Source organism: Heloderma suspectum, chromosome 5, assembly GCF_057233095.1.
Source record: "Heloderma suspectum isolate Gila_16-S chromosome 5, 16-S_ref, whole genome shotgun sequence".
NCBI classification, from domain to species: domain Eukaryota; kingdom Metazoa; phylum Chordata; class Lepidosauria; order Squamata; family Helodermatidae; genus Heloderma; species Heloderma suspectum.
This window is the reverse complement of record NC_139462.1, coordinates 219,283,041-219,304,201: the sequence shown is the minus strand read 5'-3', so window position 1 is coordinate 219,304,201 and position 21,161 is coordinate 219,283,041. Positions and strand designations below refer to the sequence as shown.

The 21,161-nt window shown below is 45.2% G+C and overlaps 1 protein-coding gene across 2 annotated transcripts in view; it reads left to right on the top strand.

Moving 5' to 3' along the window:
* DPP6 (dipeptidyl peptidase like 6) overlaps window positions 1–21,161 on the top strand; it is a 783,164-nt gene that overhangs the window by 632,606 nt on the left and 129,397 nt on the right. For both annotated transcript variants that reach the window (XM_084855092.1, XM_084855093.1), the window contains exon 7: window positions 1,013–1,094. In XM_084855092.1, coding sequence (XP_084711218.1) covers window positions 1,013–1,094 — 82 coding nt within the window. The remainder of the gene's footprint in view (window positions 1–1,012; window positions 1,095–21,161) is intronic.

The window sequence follows — 21,161 nt, the reverse complement described above, 5'->3', positions numbered from 1 at the left end:
GTGGGGCATCTAGATGTCATCATCTTCTACTCCTGACCCTCCCGTGTTTTCTCACCACTTCTTCAGTCTTTTTCCTTAATGGAGAAAACCTGCCAAGGAGAAAAAGATGGATCAGCTGCACAATGCCTTCTGATTGCTGGTGCTTGGAGCCATCCATCCAGAAACACTCTTAAGCAGAGGACGTTTTTCCCATGACTTCATCTTCCTGGGAGTAAATCCTATTGTACTCAATAGGGCTCCTTTTGACTGGACATGTAAGGCTGCCTTTGTTTGCACACCTAGCTGGGAATAAGTCCCATTGAATACAGTGGGACTTACCTCTTGAGTAAACATGCATAGGATGGCCTATAGACGTTAAATTCAACAGAAAGTTCTGGAACTTTGAAATGGACAGGATTTCAAAGAGTAGAGCTGCTCTAGCCATCATGAAGCATTGAACTGAACTGCATAAAGCGGTCATTGGCCATGCTGGCTGGTGATGATGGGAGTTGTAGTCCCAGACATCTGGAGGCTGGCATAAAGTATTCATGTACAAAAAAGCAATGTCAGATTTTGAAACTTGGATTGTTAGTCATATAAGGTAGGATCCAAACAAATGAAGAGAAAGTAACATCAGCCAGGATCCAGAGCCCTTTGCAACTAGTTCCACATGCCCAGAGGGGGCTTTAGAGCTGTGTTTCTATGTCAGTGCTCTTCTTCTCTCCATCCCTTTCTCTCCCAACACATCTTGCTGCATTGCAAATTGCTTTTGAAATGGAAGAAAATAAGAAAAAACGTGTGTGTAAGTTTGTGATGATGATAATGTGGCACTTGGGGATGGGGGTGCTTGCTACTCAAAGGAAAACAATGAAAAAAAGCCCACTGGATGCATGCAAAGAGCCTAAAGTAGCTTTTTTGGATCCTGCTTATTATGAATTTGTGACATATGATCCCAGGGGTGATGTGATTTAACAGGAAATCCTCCAGAACCCAAAATGTTTACTGCTCCCACTTTTTATTGTTTTATTTACAGGGAACCACAGAATTTGTACCCTCCGGAGGTTAGCAACACAAAGCTTCAGTATGCAGGATGGGGACCTAAAGAGCAACAGCTGGTAAGGCAACTATTTGTTGCAACTGATTGGCATAGGATTACAAACACACAATCACAAATGTGAATAGCAACTGTCAAATACGGAGTCTGTAGATGTTGCATTTCCTTCTGCTGCAGTAAAACAGGTTTGTTTTTGTTTTAAGTGATCATCGTCCAACTCCTTGGGTTTTATTTCTGCTGTATTTATTTATTTATTTATTTATTGCATTTATACCCTGCCTTTCTCCCTCTCGCAAGGAACTCAAGGAGGCTTACATTATCCTCCTCCTCACCGTTGTATCCTCACAACACAACAACCTGTGAGGTAGGTTGGGCTGAGAGTCTGTGACTGGCCCAAAGTCACCCAGTGAGCTTCCATGGCCAAGTGGGGACTAGAACCCGGATCTCCCGGCTCCCAGTCGGTCACTCTCACCACTACACTACACTGGCTCATTTGCAATCTTGTATTAGCAAGATTGCAAATGCAGGAATTAGGGACCAAAACTCCCATCCAAGCTCTAGGATAGCCCTGTTTCCTACATTGCAGAGGACAGTTCTGTAGTTGAAGAGCAGTCAGAGAGCAGTCCTCTATTTGAAGGCGTCCTCTGTTTCAGGGGTGTCCACCTTGTTTCAGCCCAATGTCTGAATTCAGTTTCAGAGAAGATCAGCCTTCCCCAAGCTGGCGCCTTCCAAACTTGTTGGACTACATCTCCCATCATCCTGAGCCACTCCAACACACGTAGTCTAACAAATCTGGAAGATACCCAGTTGGGGAAGGCTGCGCTAGATGACTGGAGGCAGTCGCCTATGGTGCGCTGAGCAAGAGCAGAGCTCCCTGCCATGTGTGTGCCCACACAGCCCTATAAAGTACCCTGACTCCCAATGCTGTTGTTGAGGATGCTGCAAGATCAGGCAGCAAAACAATTTTCCCCTAGCACACATGAGCACAGGCACATTTTGCACCAGTTGAGAATGCTGCATGTGCAGATAGTTCTCTGGTGAATACACAGGAGCTGGGGCCCGTCCTTTCCTGGCCACCACCAAGAAAAGCAGTGACCTACATGCGGGCGTGTCATTCCGAGCTTTGTGCAGCATATATGCTTTGTCATCAGGTGTCCATATCCACCACAACATGTAAATGTGAAGCAGCACTTGGACCCAGGCTACACTCAGCTGGGTGGCTTTGAGAAAGCCAGTGGCCTTTTTAAAGCCCCCCTCTAAAGCCCCCCATTAAAGCCTCTCTAAATCAGCCAGTTGTGTAGATCAGCCAGATCTCCTTTGGGAGAGAATTCCACACAAAAATGGGGAGCCACGATGAAGAAAGCCTTTGAGAAAGTCAGTGGCTTTCAGCTACAATTCTGCACCTGTTAAATGGAAGTCATGGTGGCAACTTACAGGGCTGTTATGAGGTTAACAAGAATGGGACTCTGTAAAAGAACTTTTTGGGGCGGGAGAGTAATATAAATAATCGAAAATTATAGACACATAAGAAGAGCCCTGCTGAATCACTCCACAGATCCATCTAGCCCAATATATAATGGGCTAGTTCGTACAACATGACAGTCCGTCATGGGTTAATTTATCCTTGAGGAGCCATGGTGTGTGCCGGCAGCCATTATGAATATGCAACCCCTGACTGGGGTTTGTCAGGGGTTGTTGTGTTGTGTGAACCTGGACAGCGGGGGTTATTTGAAAGCTAAACAACCCTTGCATAACCCATGGGTCTGTGGTAGGGTTAAGTGAGGGTTGTTTAACCCTCCAATAATCCCCGCCAGCTGGGTTCTCATGACACAACAAACCTCAGCAACTCCCGGTCAGGGACTGCATGTTCATAATGACAGCCAACTTGCGCTGCAGCTCCTCGTGGGTCAATTAACCCATGATGGGCTCTCGTATTGTGCGAACTGGCCCAATGAAAGAGAGAAATAATAAAAGGAGTATGTTCAAAAGGGGTCATGTCATGCAAACTGGGTCATTGTTTCCAACAATGGTGATCCAGATGCTTCTAACAAGGCCACAAACTCTCCCCTGTTGTTTGTCCCCTGGGAACTAGTATTCAGGGATATACTGCCTCTGACAATGGAAGCTCAGAAATAGTAGCAACTGTATAGTGATACGACTTTTTGCATCACAATAAACAAATTAATTCGTACCCTTCCTGCAAACAAAGCAAGCAATTTCACTGTTGTATTTCCTGATAGTAGCACAGGATGTGAAAGACTCTTTCATGCACAGGAGGTGGGGCAGGGGGGAGATAATGCCAATTACCTACCCTGATAATTGGAGGATGCATTGTGATGCCACAGTATTATATACTGGGATTGTCAGGGCTCTGTCAGTTTCCTTGTGCTTCTCAGGACCGTTTGATGACATCATGCTGTGTAACGCATGCAGTTGTGCATGCAATAAAGCGCTTCTGCCATAACAAGGAAGTACTTGCAGGAGCACGCAGGAAGAAAATCATTTCCTAATATGATCTGGTTCCTTAGTTTGTTAGTTTTTTGCTTTCTACAAAAGAAATGAGTCACTTAACAGTCTACAACTAAGACTGATGTAATCCAAACCGGATGCTTCCCAGCGCCTGTCGGCTTTCCCCCAGGGTCTAGTTTAAAAGCTGCTCTGCCACTCTGTTATGTTTTGCGCCAGCAGTCTGGTTCCATTTTGGTTCAAGTGGAGCCCGTCCCTCTTGTACATGCCCATCACAAACCCAGCTGTCTATGTGTCTAATGATCGAATCTCCCACTAGCACAAGCCGCCCTCCCCCCAGAGGCATGTCCTCGGTGTGAGAGGCTATTTGTTCGTCTTCCAAGAAATGGGCCCCTTCTAAGGGATCATTTCCCTCTTCCTCAGAATGACACCCTCCTTCCCCAAGACCTGAATTCTCCATGACAGCAGAGCAGCTCTCACCCTGGGAGTGGGACACCGCTAATAGGTCCCTGAAGGTCTCATCCACCAACCTCTCTGCCTCTCTTAGCTTCTCCAGGTCAGCAACCTTGGCCTCAAGGGAACAAATTTGTTCCCTGAGAGCCAGAAGCTTGTTACACTGAGCACACACCCACGACTTCTGTCCAGCAGGCAGATAGTCATACATGTGGCACACTGGATAGCCCCCGCCCCCTGCTGGCTTTCTACCTTCATAATTAGTTTTTTATTTGGGTGTGTTTTCCCTGGAAAACTTAGTTGTTTACTACAACAAGGTGGGGAAATTATTTACAGTTATTTATTTTCATTTACTTACTATGAGTAGGGAGGGAAAAGTTCACTGCCCTGGCTTCCTCATGCTGTTGCTAAACTCACACAGTTGCTTAACTTGCTTGTTTGATGACGCTTAGTCACAGGAGCTGGGACACTTCATCACTTGGCTCCCCATGCTCAGGGAGCTGGCTCCCTCCCAAGTATGCCTCCTTATATAGATAGGCCCAACTGCTGCTGCAGTGAATCTGATTGGACAGCCTCGTTTGAAAAGCAAGGGAGGCTGTGTGTGAACTCCTGATCAACACTGGCTTTCAGTGGCTGGGAATGTAGGTCAGTTGGCCCCCCAGGGAATGGTGATTCCTTTCCCTTGCACAGTTGCTTAACTCACTTGTTTGTTTGTTTGTTCTCAGGTTGTAGGGAATCATGGATGGATGGATGGATGGATGGATGGATGGATGGATGAATGGATGGATGGATGGGCATCTTTTTTCTCGATTAGATTGTTCTTAAATTGCCTAGATTGTTTCAAATTGAGTGTCGAGTGTGTATTCATTGACTGATTTAATAATGTTGTATATTTTATTGTTATGGTTGAGTTAACCATTCTGTGAGCCACTCTGGAATAAATTTTACAGACAGCAGTAAAGAAATGTAATAAATAAACAAACAAATAAATAAGGCCTGTATGTCTGCAGACATTCCTTAGAGCAGGGGTGCGCAACTTGTGGTCCTCCAGATGTTTTGGCCTGCAAGTTCCATCAGCCCTAGCTGATAGTTGCATAGCCAGTGGTGAGGGACGATGGGAACTGTAGGCCAAGACATATGGAGGGCCACAGGTTGCCTATCCCTGCCTTAGAGCTTCCTCTGTGACTGCACCTCCATGCATGTATAGGTCTAGTCTTAGAATTTACTACCTGTTGCACCCATTAAGAATCATAATCCTTTACAGATGTTCATGCTGGTAGAAAGACTGTGTGGAGGGGGCAGGTGTGGCCTTGCAGTGGCAGGCTCCACCCTGACCTATGCATATTCATTAAAACATCTGCACAGAGCCCTTGTTCATACAGTTGTGTGTATAGACTGCTCTCTCCGCACAATCAGGAATCCTGTAGTGGGAACCATGTGATCACAAAGCCCTCTATGTGTACAGTTGTACTTGCAGAAGCTCTCTACAGGCATCCTAATGAATGCACATAGGTCAAGGCAGAGCCTGCCACCACAGTGCCACCACCCACACACACACATGCTCATTGTAGCTGGAGGAACATCTGTAATGGACTAAAGAGCTGCATTCCACTAAGTCATAAAGAGCTACCTTCCACATAGAATCATAGAATAGTAGGGTTGGAAGGGGCCTACAAGACGATCGAGTCCAACCCCCTGCTCAATGCAGGAATCCAAGTCAGAGCATCCCTGACAGATGGCTGTCCAGCCTCGTCTTGAACGCCTCCAGTGTGGGAGAGCCCACCACCTCCCTAGGTAATTGGTTCCATTGTCGTATTGCGCTAACAGTCAGGAAGTTTTTCCTGATGTTCAGCCAGAATCTGGCTTCCTGTCACTTGAGCCCATTATTCCATGTCCTGCATTCTGGGATGTTCAAGAAGAGATCCTGGCCTTCCTCTCTGAGACAACCTTTCAAGTACTTGAACAGCACTATCCTATCTCATATCACATGTGTCCGTCTAATCCTGGACTGTCTGTTCATGTTAGGAGCAGCTCTTGAAACACAGAGGGGAGAGATTTTGTGTAGTGCTGCTTACTTTTACCTTGGAGATACCAGGCATGGCTCATAGAACCATACACATGCAATTAGGGATGGGTGAGGATTTTGTTTCAGTTCAGTTTTGATAAGATTTTACCAATTTGCTAAGTTCTCCATATTTGGGACAAAAAGAACTAGAGCTTTAAAAAAATGGAATGTGGGAGAAACCGAAAAAGGCAGATTTGTCCCTCTGGGCCCAGGGCTTTGAGTGCTTAGCTCTTCGAAGTCTGGGTTTTAATCCCTGTGTGTTCAGCCTTGTTAGTGCTGACTTAGAGTGGCCACCCCTGTTTTCTGACAGGCTCCTCATCCTTAACAGCTATATGGTAAGGCAGGGACATCATAGTTCTCTCCATGCTGAAAATAGCTGCACCTGTGGAATTTGGCCGGTGCAGATGGGTGAGAATTTAATTCCAGTTTGTTTTATTAGTGTTTACCAAACCTCTCGAAGTTCTTCATATTTGGTAGAGAAGTAACATAAAATTTTAAAAATCTGAATGCAGGAGAAAGCGAAATGGGTGGATTCGCCCATCCCTGCAGCCAGTACACATGCCCCTGAATTGTTAAAGCTCCAAACTCCATAGCTGGAGAACAAGGTGGCAACTGCAATCTGGCTGTCCTGCTTCATTATGCTGTGCTGATTTAAGCTTAGGGCTGTGGATCTCATCAGGTTCCAGGACATTCCTCACTGTCCAGTGAGGAAGAGCATCTTTGCAGGTGTAAAAGTGGCTCTTGGTCGCCACTTTTAATCCTGCTGACTTTTTGATCTGTGCATAAATATCATCCTGGCATGTGTGTTTGTTTTTGATCTGGGTTTCACAAAGCCTGCCTCATTAATGTTTCAGGATGTTATTCTCGCATCTCTCCCCCTCCCCCTCCCCCTCCCCGTTTGCAGTGACATCCGAGTCAATATTAAGCTGTACTCTGCCATGTGTAATTAGGCTGGTTTAGGGGACTTGTAGGAGACGAGGAAGAAACCAGGAAGGGAGCATATAATGAATAGCTATATCCATCTTGCTTGAAGGAAATGCCAAGGGGGTAACCTTAAGAGAAACAGCCCATACAATAACAGTTAGGAAAGGGGAGACTATACAGGGCAAGGGAGGAATCTCATTATGGCTATCTCCAACTTGGGAAAAGACATGAGGAGACAGGAATTTTGCATCATTCATGCCCATACACCAACCCTGAATATTGTCAAGATTCCCTTAGCCCCCACTTCACTTCAATGCCCAAACATACACAGATGAGAGGCTTCAGTCTACAGCTTTTAATCCATTACTTCACAAGTTCATACAGATGCAAATTCTCAGAGAAACTCTCCGCCTAGAAGGAATACCTTCAGGGGATCCAAATGGAATTTACGAGAGTTGCCCGCCGTTTGAAGAGGAAGGCAGTCTCGCTAGCCTAACTTAAACGGGGGAGGTCCCTCTCTTCTTGTGAGGCCTCTAAGCGCAGCTTCTCACGCAAGACCAATTGAGTAGACCATCTAAGTTCTGCCCCTGCCTTCTCTTTCTTTGCTTTGTGTCTGTGCCTGGCATCTATTAGGTCAAACTCCTGTTCGCTGCCTCTCATGGGGGGTGGGGTGAGGAGGCACCCTCGTGCTCATCTATCTGGAGGTTTGTAACCTGAGGAGCATGCCTACTCATATCTGGACTAGCCTGGGAAAACACCTCCCCCATGTCTGATGGTTCTCCTTCAGAATTTTAACTGCTATTCCACTCCCTGCGCTCAAAAACACCCCTGACAAATATTGGCATTCACTTGAAACAGTAGCTTTCAAACTATGTTCCAGAGTTCACTGGGGTTCCTCAAAACTCATTGGGATCCCTTGATGAGAAGATCAATAATGCCAGACAAGCTTCCTTACAACACACTGATATTGCCAAAGTTCTAATTTCTTGGTTCAGGATAAGAACCTACTCAGCTTGAGATGGTCATGCATGAAAAGAATCTCAAAGCATTCACCTGCAAAGTTCATCCACTATTTGCATTGAAAAAGTGAAGTTGTGCAGATGCGTAGAGCGTGCTTTTTATTTTCAGTCTGTTGTTTTGCCTAACGCAGGCAGAGCTAAGCCTAAGTGAACAACCAAACATCCCCAAGGTGTAATTTTTAAAGCTCTAGGGAGGAGAGATTTTGAGGCTCCAGGAATGCTATAAGGTGCAACAGCATGACAGATCAATGTAGTGCTCTCAGGAAAAAATTCAAATTTATTCTAGAGTCGTCCAGTGATGCTAGTAAGGGCTGCCCCAGTTCTGAATCTAGCTGAAGGGAGTTAGTCCATCACTACCACAAAGACAGTTTGTCTATCATTACCACCCTTCCTCTACAATGTGCAGCTGCAGTTTCCTTCTAGGGTCTACTCTCCTCCTACTCTCCAGTCATGCAGCACAATGGCAAAGTTCTGCATGAATTAAGGGCCAAACTGGACACAACATTAATTGTATGATTGCAGTTAGAATGTCCAATTTAAAAAAATAAATAGCAGTCATGGGATGGGTGGATGAATTGGAATTGGGACCATGGCACAGGGGAAGAAAGGGAGTTAAAATGTGCATTTTCCCCATAAACTGCGCATTTTCCCCATTTTAAAATGCACATTTCCCCCATTTTCTCCATAAGCATGAAAATGCACATTTGGGGGGATTGGGGCATTTGGGCGGGGGGATTTGCACATTTTTGCAAGTGCAAATTTTTTGTTGTTGTTCAGTCGTTAAGTCGTGTCCGACTCTTCGTGACCCCATGGACCATAGCACGCCAGGCCTTCCTGTCCTCCACTCTCCCCCGGAGTGTGCTCGAGTTCATATTCATTGCATCGGTGATGCTATCTAGCCATCTCCTCCTCTGCTGTCCCCTTCTCCTTTTGCCTTCAATCTTTCCCAGCATCAGGGTCTTTTCCAGGGAGTTTTCTCTTCGCATTAGGTGGCCAAAATTTTTGAGCTTCAGCTTCAGTATCTGTCCTTCCAATGAGCAGTCAGGGTTGATTTCCTTGAGGATGGACTGATTTGACCGCCTTACAGTCCAGGGGACTCGTAAGAGTTTTCTCCAGCACCACAGTTCGAAGGCAATTCTTCAGCGCTCAGCCTTCCTTATAGAAGTACAAATTTGCACAAATGCAAATTTGTCTGAATTTGGGAAATCAGAAAAAATCTGATTCCACCAGTGAGCGGATGACAGAATGAAAGGCCACTGGCATTCTGTGAAACACGGACGGAACACATTTTACAAAATCCGTATATCCCTAGATGCGAGCAGGATATTCAGCAGTAGCTGGCACAGGGGCGCTGTCATTTAATTTAGATGGACGTTGATTTGGATGGACATTGAATCCGCCCTCACACACTGCCACCAGCTCCACAACTCTTCGTGGTTTAAAAACCTTGACTTGAAATTGCCAGATCATTCTGTCCAAGATTGCCTAGCAGGGATCCTGCTTCTTAATTATTTATGCTAACCACGGAACCGTGTTCTCCCCTTATTCTGATGTTCTGTAATGTAATAAAATGTTATCAATGAAGCACCATGTATCATTTCACATGAAGAAAATCTAATTTACAGCACTGCCCTACATAAGCATCAGTGATATTAGGTTACAGAATACAAGATAATCCATCATGTGGAACTTAAAAGCACAATCTGGGTTCATATTAAAGGCCACATTTACTGATACAGACTTGAAGTAATGTAACAAGGCACTTATCATTTAAATAACTACTTTAGAAGCCTGGGCGCAAAATTCTACCCAACTGCAGTTCTATTTGGAGACATTAAAGGGCTCTCTGTAAGCCAGCTGAAGTGTGCTGCAGAGATTTCCTTAAAATTGTCTAAATTATTGCAGCTGTCTGGTTGCAAAGCTCAAGTTATTGTTCTGAAGGGAATGTGTACATTTGGGGCGGGGGAGCAAGAGGCTGCTTTCAAAATGTAAATGTGTGGAGAGTTTATTTGTAATACTCACATGGCTGAGTCATGCAAAAGGCCATTGCTATAATGGTGTTTTGAAAGTAGATGGAGAATATCAGAATGAAATATCTTGTCTTCAGCATCTGACCTGAGAGGAGGGATTTCTGGTTTAGCGCTTCCAAGCCAGGGAGGACCATAAAATTGTTGCTGTTTCATGCTAGTTGGGTTTAGCAGCTCAGAATTTTCAGAGAGCAAGGGGGTGTCTCCATGAGCGATCTACTCTGAGCTGGCTGCGTTTGGAGCTCGTTAGGGATAGATGGTGTCATGGCCATCCAGCAGCCAGCCTGGAGCTTATCACAGAAAAAACGGATTTCCTGAGGCTGCTTAAAGTCTGATTTTTTTCCTTAGGTCAGCTTCTCCCCGGTATAGTTGTTGTGTGCCCCAACCCTCGCATTTACCTTGGATATGCTGGCCCTGCCCAGGGGTGTGCCTTTCACCGTGACCCCGGTCAAAGGATGTTTCCTGTGTGTTTCCCCATCCCTGCACAAACCAATTAGTGTCTACTCGGAAGTAATTCCCATAGTAGTCCAATGAGGCTTCTCCCCTGAATGCCCACATCAGAACTTACAGAGACCCCCCTCAATTGAAATTGAAATGGCACAGTTTAAAGCCTAATTCCCTAAGTGCTGTAAAGCATGATCTCGAGGCTCCAATTCTCTGTGGCTTGGTTTATTGCCATAGGAAGTAACTAACCTGACCCTTTGTTATAGAGATCCTGTGCAGCATCATGGGGGCTGGTTTCCCATCTTTGTGTTTACTGCTCTCTTTCCCACAACAAACCCATTAGTGTCTCCTCAGAAGTCACTCCCATTGTGCTGGAGGAGGCTTGCCCTCTGAATGCCCACATCAGAATTTACAGAGATCCCCCTGAACTGAATACAGACTGAGTCCCTGAAGCCTGTAAAGTGCTTTACCGAACCTGTGATTCTCTGTGGCTTGGTTTATTGCCCTAGGAAGTAACTACTTCACACCTTCGTTGTAGAGATCCTGTGGTTAGAAAGGGGGCTGGTTTCCCATCCCTGTGTTCCCCCTTTCCCAGCACAAGCATATGTGTGTCTACTCAGAAGTAACTCCCATTGTGCTCCATGAGGCTTGCTCCTGAAATGCAGGTGCATCTGCACTTTCAGGGGAAAGGAGAAAGTGGGGGAGGGGAAGCTTCTCTTATTGGTTGAGCAGCCCCTGCCAGTCAGATGACATTCAGTCCAACCCCCACCGCCTCCAGGAAGTACGTTCTGTGAAGTGATTTTTACTGATGTGGAGAACCTGCTCATGGAGCCCTGCATGGACCAAAGCGCAGAAAAGCTGTTTCCTTTTTAAAAAACCAGTACTCCTCCATTTGTTTCTCCTTCTGTTGTCATGGAGACACGGTCGAAGTTTGCAATCAGAGGTCCCTCTGCTTTTAAAGACGGCGTGAGCTGCTCTTCCAAAAACAAGCAAACATTTTGGCCTGGATAATTCACAACAGCTGAATTACAGCAGAAGCATGATTAAGAAGACAGGCTCTTGGAACAGGTTGGGAAGTATAGTGGCAAACACATCCTCAGCCAGTGGTGCCTTAATGAACATGGGAAGAGGCCACAAGTCACTGGCTGGAGCACTTGCTCTGCTTGCGTACGTTTCTAAGCTTAATCCTGGGAATCGCCAGTTAAAAAGTTAGCAATGGACAATTTTATTTATTTATTTATTTAATACATTTCTAATCTACCCAATAGCTAATGTTCTCTGGGTGGATTAGAATCAGTTAAACAACAAGAATTCCATTTTGATAACACAGTAACAAATAAAAAATACAATACAAATATTTTAAAGAATACAATGCAATATAATGCAAAATAATAAACAGCACAATAAAACAATAAACAGCACAGGAATTGATAAAACAGCCATACTAACCTAGAACTAGGTCTCTAAAATGCCTGGGAGAAAAGAAAGCTCTTTGCCTAGTGCCCAACAGATAACAAGGTAGGTGCCAGATGAACCTCTTTGGGGACTTTATTCCAAAAGTGGAGTGCCACCACTGAGAAGGCCCTCTCTCTTGTAGCCAACCGCCTAGCTTCCTTTGGCGGGGGCACCCAGGGGAGGGCCCCTGAAGATGACCTAAGGATCCAAACAGGTACACATGGGGGGAGACATGCCTTTAGATACAATAGTTCCTAAAAGGATAAAGTGGTTTTGGAGAGACTTTTGTTTTCCGTAATGCATGTACACATTTGTTTTGTCCCCCTGCTGACTCTGGTCAAACAGGGGTTTTGAAACAATGCACAAGAACTTCAGGACCTGTTTTCTAGAAGCAAAAGTGGGATGGATACTACCTTCAATTTGGGGGGGGCGGGGCAGGGGGGGACATTGCCTCAGATTGACTGTTGGTCAAAGACCTTTTCCTGACACCAGGCTGATGAACGCTGTGCTTGGCTAGATAGGCCAATGGTGTGATTCACTGTAAGAGCCAACCTGCACATTCATAAAAGTCCATGGTGCAGCTCCAATGGGACCACACCACTTACTACTGAAAGAAGGGAATTGTCTGTTTGAATGATCCTCCCCATAGAGAATCCCCTGCATGTAGAGGTTTCTAGTCCAGCTTTCTTCCTGACTTACTAATTTCATATGTGCTGAGAGTTTTTGATGAGGGAGAGCATGCAAACATGCTATTCAACCCCTCAAGGAAGTGACATTGCAGGAAAAATAGGACTTGATTTATTTTATTTATTTTTATTTATTACATTTCTATACCGTCCAATAGCTGGAGCTGTCTGGGCAGCGCACAACAAATATCTCAATATGATGTTGGCTTTCCTACACAGAACTTGGAAGTGGGCCCTGAAAAAGGAGCACCGTCGAAACTAGGGGTGTTCAACCTCTTTCAGTCCAAGGCCTGAATTCAGTTTCAGAGACGGTCTTGGGCCCCACGTTCTAGTGGTGGGTGGGGCCAGCGGCAAAAGGACCAAAATACCAAACATTCCAGCATGTGTTAGCTTAAAGCCCTTACTGCCGGCAACTAAGCCTTAGGATCATTTCAACCTTCTAGAATTGGGGGGGGGCTGCACAAAAGCCATGAAACCACCAAATGATTTGCCATCTGGGGAAAGGGGGTGGGGCCAGAGGAAGGGGCGTGGCCATCTGGGACCCCAGGCAGGCCAGATTTGTCCTGTAGGCCTGAGGTAGAACACCCCTAGTCTAAACACTGTCTACAGATTGGTGCGCGCTGCACCAACCGTTCTCAATATATTTGGGGGCAGGTCCCAAGAAAACAAAATCTGGTCCAGACATAATGTTACCGGCATAGTGCTTGTCTTAAAACAGCTGCAGTTAATAATTGCACTAACCTAATTCGCCAGTTTTCAGAAGCAAAGCCAGTCAGGAAGATATCCTTTTAGCAATAACACATGGCCACCAATTATACAGAAATTGGGCTTGTTTTGTTTCTGTTGTTGTTTTTCATTCATGATCTCATTTTAAGTGTGCGTGTGCGTGTTATACCACATGTCCCTGATGGCATGTGTATCTACACTTGTACTCAACAAACACAGAAACACCAGGCTCTTGGGCAGAGGTGTGGTATGCATACAGCAGATTATGCATGGTGCTAGATCATAGTGGGGCAGTGAGCTGAAGAACACTGACAAAGCTTTAGCTTACAGCAGAGAGGTTTTTATTTATTTTTTAAAAATCATTTATTTTTTTATTTACAACATTTGTATACTGCTCCCCATCTAAAATAGATTCCAGAGCAGTGAGTATAAGAGGCACACTAGTAAAAAAAGATAAAATATTAAAACACCATATTAAAGTTATTAAAAACATGACTGGTCATTTAAAGAATGTTTCCCGGAACAGAACTGTTTTCAGGAGGTGCCAGAAGCAACACAATGTTGGAAGTTGGAGGCCAGGTGAAACCTAGTTGGATCTTAGAGCAGCCTTCCTCAACTTGGCACCCTTCCCAACTTGGCATGTGTTGGACTACAACTCCCAGCATCCCCCAACCAGCATGGGAGTTGTAGTCCAACACATCTGGAGGGTGCCTGGTGGGAAAGGCTGTTTTAGAGCAATGCATGAACAACTCTCCTCAAAGAAGGACTAATCTTGTGGGCAGTTACAGGCAAAGAGCACAAAGGAGACCATGAATTTGGAGGCAAACTCAGTGAGCTTAAACAAAAGATTCAATAGGCTCTTAGAATGAGTAGATGTCTTCCTGGGACTCCTGGCTTGACTGAATTTGGGTTGGCTGCTTCTGAGGGACAAAGAGGCAGAGGTTCCAGAACAAAGAGAACACAAGGGATAACCGGGTGGTGCTTTAACCTGCTGATTTATCTGGTGCTGAGGATGCTTCAGGATTGCACCATATTTCCAGCCAGGGCTTTAGACAGGCCACTTTTTGGTTACTTTGAGGTTGCTTGACTAGGGAGGTGGCCTGGAACTCAAGAAGGCATTTGCATTTATCTGGAATTCCCATTGCTTGCATATTCACATGAGGGCAACATCTATTAATTCAATTAGAGTAGAGGACACACATGTCATGAGCTTTAAACCCATCAGGTCCTACTAGCTTTCACATTACCACCAGGAGTGCGTGTGAGAGAGAGGGGGGGAGAGAGGGGGAGGGAGAGTGAGAGAGAGAGAGAGAGAGAGAGAGATTTTGTGCCTCTGTGCTTCCCCACCAGCTCCCCTTTATAAAGAAACACACTCCCAGTTGGGGCTGCAGGAAACCATCTTCCATTTCTTATGGTAAACTGTTGGGATTCAGCCTTTGAACAGACTTTGTCAATTTCACTTTTGCTATGGAAAGTGAGGAAATGAATTTGACAAGCTCATTCACAGGCCTTTGAGAATGCAGCGTCTGCATGAAAAGTTTACAGAAAGGTATTATGTATGACAAATTTATCTCTCTCTTCAACGCCTCACACAGACATAGTAAAATGAATGTCACATATGTGATTTCACGCAGATTTGCTGTTGGGTGGACGTGGGTTGTGATCTCACTGTTGGGGTGCTGTAGTTTTTAAGGTATTGTTTGTTTTTGGGTGGCATGCCAGGTACCCCCTTGTATCCTTACAACAACCCTGAGGTAGGTTAGCATGTTGCCTGAAGTCAACCAGTAAACTTTGTGGCTGAGTCAGGATCTGAACTGTATCTGTGGAGGTTCTACACACAATCCAGGGTACCTCTACCTATTTGTCCCTCAGAAACATGGGTCTACCTGTAAATCCAATTTCCTAGCTGTTACACCAGGTCATTGAGGTCCACATGAAAAAAATGGGGCTGGGGTGTACAGCTACACATCTACAACCCATTGACTTGAATCAAAGTGCACCTGACTGTCAGGAGGTCGCCCCTGCTGCCTTCTGAAATCCTCAGGTAGCCAGAATCAACACGCAGACAATAGGGCTCTTTTCCAAGACTTTATTCCCATTCAACCTAATGACGTTTACAGATGCTAATTGCTTGATCCTATGAGCAAGACCTAAGAGCGTTGCCTACTCAGGGGTTCTAACCTTAGGAATCAGTTGATCTCCGTTTGGAGGGGAATGCGGGAAGCCACTGTACTTATGAGCTAGGAGGAGAGAGTCCACCCCTTTCCTGTGGGGCATTGGGGCGTCGCTGTTGCCGTCGCACCAAGCGGGCTGAGCGCCACCTCTCAGCACCTGCCATCTCGCGCTTGAGGGTGCGCCAGCGCCTAGCGTCCAGAAACTGCTGTTGCTCCACCCTCTCCCTGCCAGGGTCACTATCATTCTCAGGAATGTGTACCGGGAAGGGCTCTCCCCCTGGCTGCTCCTCTGAAACGTGCGTGGGTTCCTCTCCCACGGTTTCTAACTCTTCCTCAGAATCAGAACTGCTTTGGGGCTCTCTAGGCTCTGATCCAACCCTGACACTGACTTCAATCAAAGTGCATATGAAAAAGCCCTCTTGAGACGTTCTTTGTCCTGATTTTCCAGGTTCCTGGATCATGTGTGGAACCTCCACACGTACAGGAGGCTCTCCTGTTCAGACCGTTGCCCCCCACACATACTGGGCAATGGAAACATGCAAACAGGGAGGCGGGGCTGGAGCACTCCTCTCCTCATGCATTAATTTCAATGTGGTGTTTTAATCCCTTTATTTTTTATTGTTTTATTTTTTGTGTTCAATGCTCTGAAATCTGTTCTAGATATGGAGCAGTATATAAATATTGCGAATGAATGAATGAATGAAGCATGGGATAAAGAATGCCTGAAGGGGGCTCCAGTTGTATTACAGTCTGGATGACTCTTCCAGATGTGTGAGTTCCAATTCGCTTATGGAGGTTTCCCCCACCTGGAACAGCTTCCCCAGTTTTTTCAACACAGGAAGCAGGTGTGTGTGCCCATTTATTTATTTATTTATTTATTTATAATACTTCTTGGCCGCCTTTCAGAGCAGAAGTCCTCCCAAGGCAGCTTACAGCAATAAAATACATAAAAACAGTTAAAATATTAAAAGTGATTAAAAACATAAAAACAATAAAAACAACAATAAAAGCCAACAATAAAACCAGCATCAATGTTAACAGCAGTAACAGCAACAATAGCAGTCATATCAAGAGAAGGCCACAGTAAAATAATATGTTTTCAAGGCCTTTTAAAAAGTCTGCAATGACAGAGCATGGCGGACCTCCCAAGGCAGCTTGTTCCAAAGGTGTGGGGCCACTGCAGAGAAGGCCCTCTCGCATATGATCACCCACCTGACCACTCTCACCGGTGGGCAAATGAGAAGGGCCTCTCTTTCTGACCTTAAAGTGCAGGCAGGCTGATATGGGTGAAGGCAGTCCTTCAATAACTTGGTCTCAAACGGTTTAAGCCTTTAAAGATCAAAACCAGCACTTTGAGTTGGGCTCGGAAACACACCGGTAACCAGTGTACATGGAGCTGTTCTCTCCACTAAAATTAATGAAGTGTCCCATGCACATAAAAGCCCGACACGTGCATTGCAGCTCATATGGGGCTCTGGATTGGGGTGTTGGACTATAGCCATTCCATAAGAACATAAGAGGAGCCATGCTGGATCAGACCAAGGGTCCATCTAGTCCAGCATTCTGTTCACATGGTGGCCAACCAGCTGTTGATGGGAAACACACAAGTAGGACATGAGTGCAACAGCACGCTCCCACCTGTGTTCCCCAGCAACCGGTGTTCAGAGGAATACTGCTGATGCACATTCTCTATATGATTTTCTAAGAGTGTTGAATGAGTATCTCATATTGATTATTTCACCTTCTTCGTGGCCTCTGAAAATCTCATTTTCCTGTCTGGCACAGATTAATTTAACACAAAAACAAACACCTCTGGATCCCTAGCATTTTTCATTCAGTTATTTTGAAATCTAACAGTAGCAAACTGTCAACATATATTTAAACAATAATTGGAACCAGAAAGAGAGAGGTAATGCCAATGCTAAGTAAAACAAACAAACAAACAAACCAGTTAGTACTCCTCTTTGGAGTATTTTCACTGAGATGCTAGTCTACAAACAGGGTTCACATGGCTGAGTGCTCCTCCATCCAAAGGGAAAGAATCCCTCACCATCAGAAAGTTGTTTGGAAGCAGGGTGGTGGCGGTACGGAGGAGCATTCGTATCCTGTGAGCCCTCCTCCTTGTCATCTAAAGTGGTACAGCACTGGTTTACCATCTCAGCAAGAAGTAGGCCTTTTCCAGTGATGCAGTGCGATTATCATCTATCTGTACAAAAATTTAAACATGTGGCGTGATTATGGCAACTTCATGAAGAGGAACCTGCCCCCTTATGTTGGCGGTGGTGGTCTGAAAATATAACATGTGCCTGCATTAAACAATGAGTTAAAAAGAGATAGAAAAAGAGCAACCCTGGAAGGGAGAGAATATTCATAGAAATAAGCTGAACATCCAGGGTCGGTAATTTGCAAAGTTGTGTTTGTTTTGAAAAGATGCTAGTAGGTGTTCATTAACCTACACGTACATCCGACTGCCTATCAGGCATGGGGTCTGATAGGAATATGGCATCTGTGCAGGGAATGCTTATCAGATTTGCAGATGACACAAAATTGGGCAGGATAGCTAATACCTTGGAAGACAGAAACAACATTCAAAGTGATCTTGATAGGCTGGAGCACTGAGCAGAAAACAACAGAATTAAATTTAATAGGGATAAATGCCAAGTTCTGCACCTAGGAAAAAGAAACCAAATGCACAGTTACAAGATGGGGGATACGTGGCTCAACAACACTGCAAGCAATAAGGATCTTGGAATTGTTGTAGATCACAAGCTGAATATGAGCCAACAGTGTGATGTGGCTGCAAAAAGGCAAATGCTCTTTTGGGCTGTATTAATAGAAATATAGCTCCCAAATCACGTGAAGTGCTAGTTCCCCTCTACTCAGCACTGGTTAGGCCTCATCTGGAGTACTGTGTCCAGTTCTGGGCACCGCACTTTAAGAAGGATGCAGACAAGCTGGAGAGGGTTCAGAGGAGGGCAACAAAGATAATCAGTGGACTGGAAACAAAGCCCTATGAAGAGAGACTGAAAGAACTGGGCATGTTCAGCCTTGAGAAGAGAAGACCGAGGGGAGATATAATAGCACTCTTCAAGTACTGGAAAGGCTGTCAGAGAGGAAGGCCAGGATCTCTTCTCCATCATCCCAGGATGCAGGACATGGAATAATGGGCTCAAGTGACAGGAAGCCAGATTCCAGCTGAACATCAGGAAAAACTTCCTGACTGTTAGAGCAATACGACAATGAAACCAATTGCCTAGGGAGCTGGTGGGCTCTCCCACACTGGAGGCATTCAAGATGAGGCTAGACATCCATCTGTCAGGGATGCTTTGACTTGGATTCCTGCATTGAGCAGGGGGTTGGGCTCGATGGTCTTGTAGGCCCCTTCCAACCCTGCTATTGATTTGATGATCTTTTCCATCCCAAAATGGGGCAGTTTCCCCTCCAATGAGAATAACAAGTTCCAGTGGGTGGCAATCTCAGGGCCAGTCGGAAGCCAGTGGTGGCTGTCCCCAAATCCAGACCTGGAGTGCACATTCTCAAGCTCCCGACACCCGAGGTTAGTTGTGTGGACTGGAACTGGAGCTCAGGACTACAGCTGGCATCAGAGGACAGCAGAAGCCCAGGCATGGTCAATCCAGATGCCTCATTTTGCTTTTCAATTGCAAGGGCTGGTGCTGTACATCCATACTTCGTTTTGTGCCTGAAGAGGTCCCAGATGGCTCAGCAGACTAGGTCCCGTTCCTTAGACCAGCCTTCCTCAAGCCAGGGCTGTCAAGATGTGTTGCACATGATTCCCAGCCAGCATGACCAATGGAATTATGGGGGTTGCAGTCCAACACATCTGGAAGACACCAAGTTGGGGGATCCTGCTGTAGACCATGCTGTTCCTGGATCACAACCCTGAGTCCGTGACATGGTCAATGGATCCGGTATCTCCCTGTAGTTAGTCATTGCAGTGGGGGCTCTAATCCCTATCATGTAGGTTTTGCTTCACTCGTGTCTCTCTTTGAGATTTTGATGTTGCGAAGAAGCTCCAGCAGCCTCTTGTGCAGTCTCTTCTTTTGCTCACTTTTCTTTAGTTCAGTGCAGCTGGGGGTGGAATGGGGGTGCTAATGTAGACAGGGCAACAGCACTGAGGGAAGGAGAGTTGATAGCTCCCCTGGAGAAAAAGGACAGGCTTAAGACAGGTATCTTTTTTTCCTCAATGGAGCTAATAACAGTATGTGTCGGAGGGAGGCAGCGCAATTTAAAGTGGGGAAATGGTGTGCAAGAAAAGGCTTAAACCTGGGGCCACCAATGCGCCCACAGACATTTCTCTTGGTGCCTGCCAGGCTCCCTCTCCCTCCTTATTTCCATTTTATTTCTTAAGATTTGTTTTTTTACAAAAGTAACTAGGCAGCTAGGATGCTGCAAAGCAAAGTGCTGCCCTCCAGCACCATCTTTATTTGGGTGCAAAAGAGTGGTTTTGTGTTTTAGCGCTCAGCCTTCCACTTCTGCCTTGTACTTAGGTTCTAGGTCAAGTTTCTTTTCTTTTAGTCTCACCAGTTTGAAAAATTACCATTTTGTGATTAGCCATGACCACTATGATAGCCATTTTATGAGCGAGCGAGCCCCCCATGGCAGCCATTTTGTGAGAGTACCCACAATGCTCTCTAAATTCCAGTTTTGCCCACAAGCCCAAAAAAGTTGGGGACCCCCAGTTTAAACACACCCTCCCCTAGGGATGTTGACGAAATCCACAATGGATTCAGATGAGTTCAGATTTCTATGAATCTGATCTGTGGATTCCACAACAGACCGGTGTCATAGAATCATAGAATAGTAGGGTTGGAAGGGGCCTATAAGACTATTGAGTCCACCCCCCTGCATCTTCCAAGTCCTCCAGATTCCACGGATTTGTGGACCAGGGTTTCGTTTTTGTTTTTGTTTACTTTTAGGGGGAATTTGCGCAAATTTGCCCTTGTGCTAATGTGTAATAGCACATTTGCACAACTGGAATGAGATTCTCGTACATCTCTAAAAAAAATCAGATTCCATCAATGAGCGGACAATGGAATGAAAGATGCTTGACAATCTACAAAACACAGGCAGAACAGATTTAACAAAAGCCATACATCTCTCCCCTTTACCAGTGTTGCTTCCCAATTAATGAAAAGTAGAGAAAATATATAGCAGGGGAGCTGATCGTGGCTCTGCCATACCACAAGAATTTAAAACAAGTCCATCTCTCTTTGAGGTGAAATGGAGAAATAACATAGTGTTATTCAGCATGCATAACATTATGAGAACCAAATGCCTCTTAAAAGTTATACTGCCTGTAATTCACATAATATATTGGCCAGTTCCAAGAATTAAGGCTATTTTGGGAGATGTCTTTTTTAATGTCAAAACTATCAAAGCACTTAGGAGCATATTTCACGGAACATCTCAAATATTTTTGTCATGGGCAATGTGGGTATCCTGGACAATATAAATCCATTTATTTTTGATGAGCATTGAAAGTTCAGATGCTTTTAAAAACATTCTCAAGTTATGCCCATGCAGCAGCCTTCCCTGGGCATCCTGAGCTCCCTTTATGATTACAAGACATAGTAGACAGGAGGGGGATTTGAAATTTTGTGTGAGCTGCAGCAGTGACTTGTATTGAGAGTAGGGAAGTCAGAGAAATCCACAATGAAACCAAATGAGT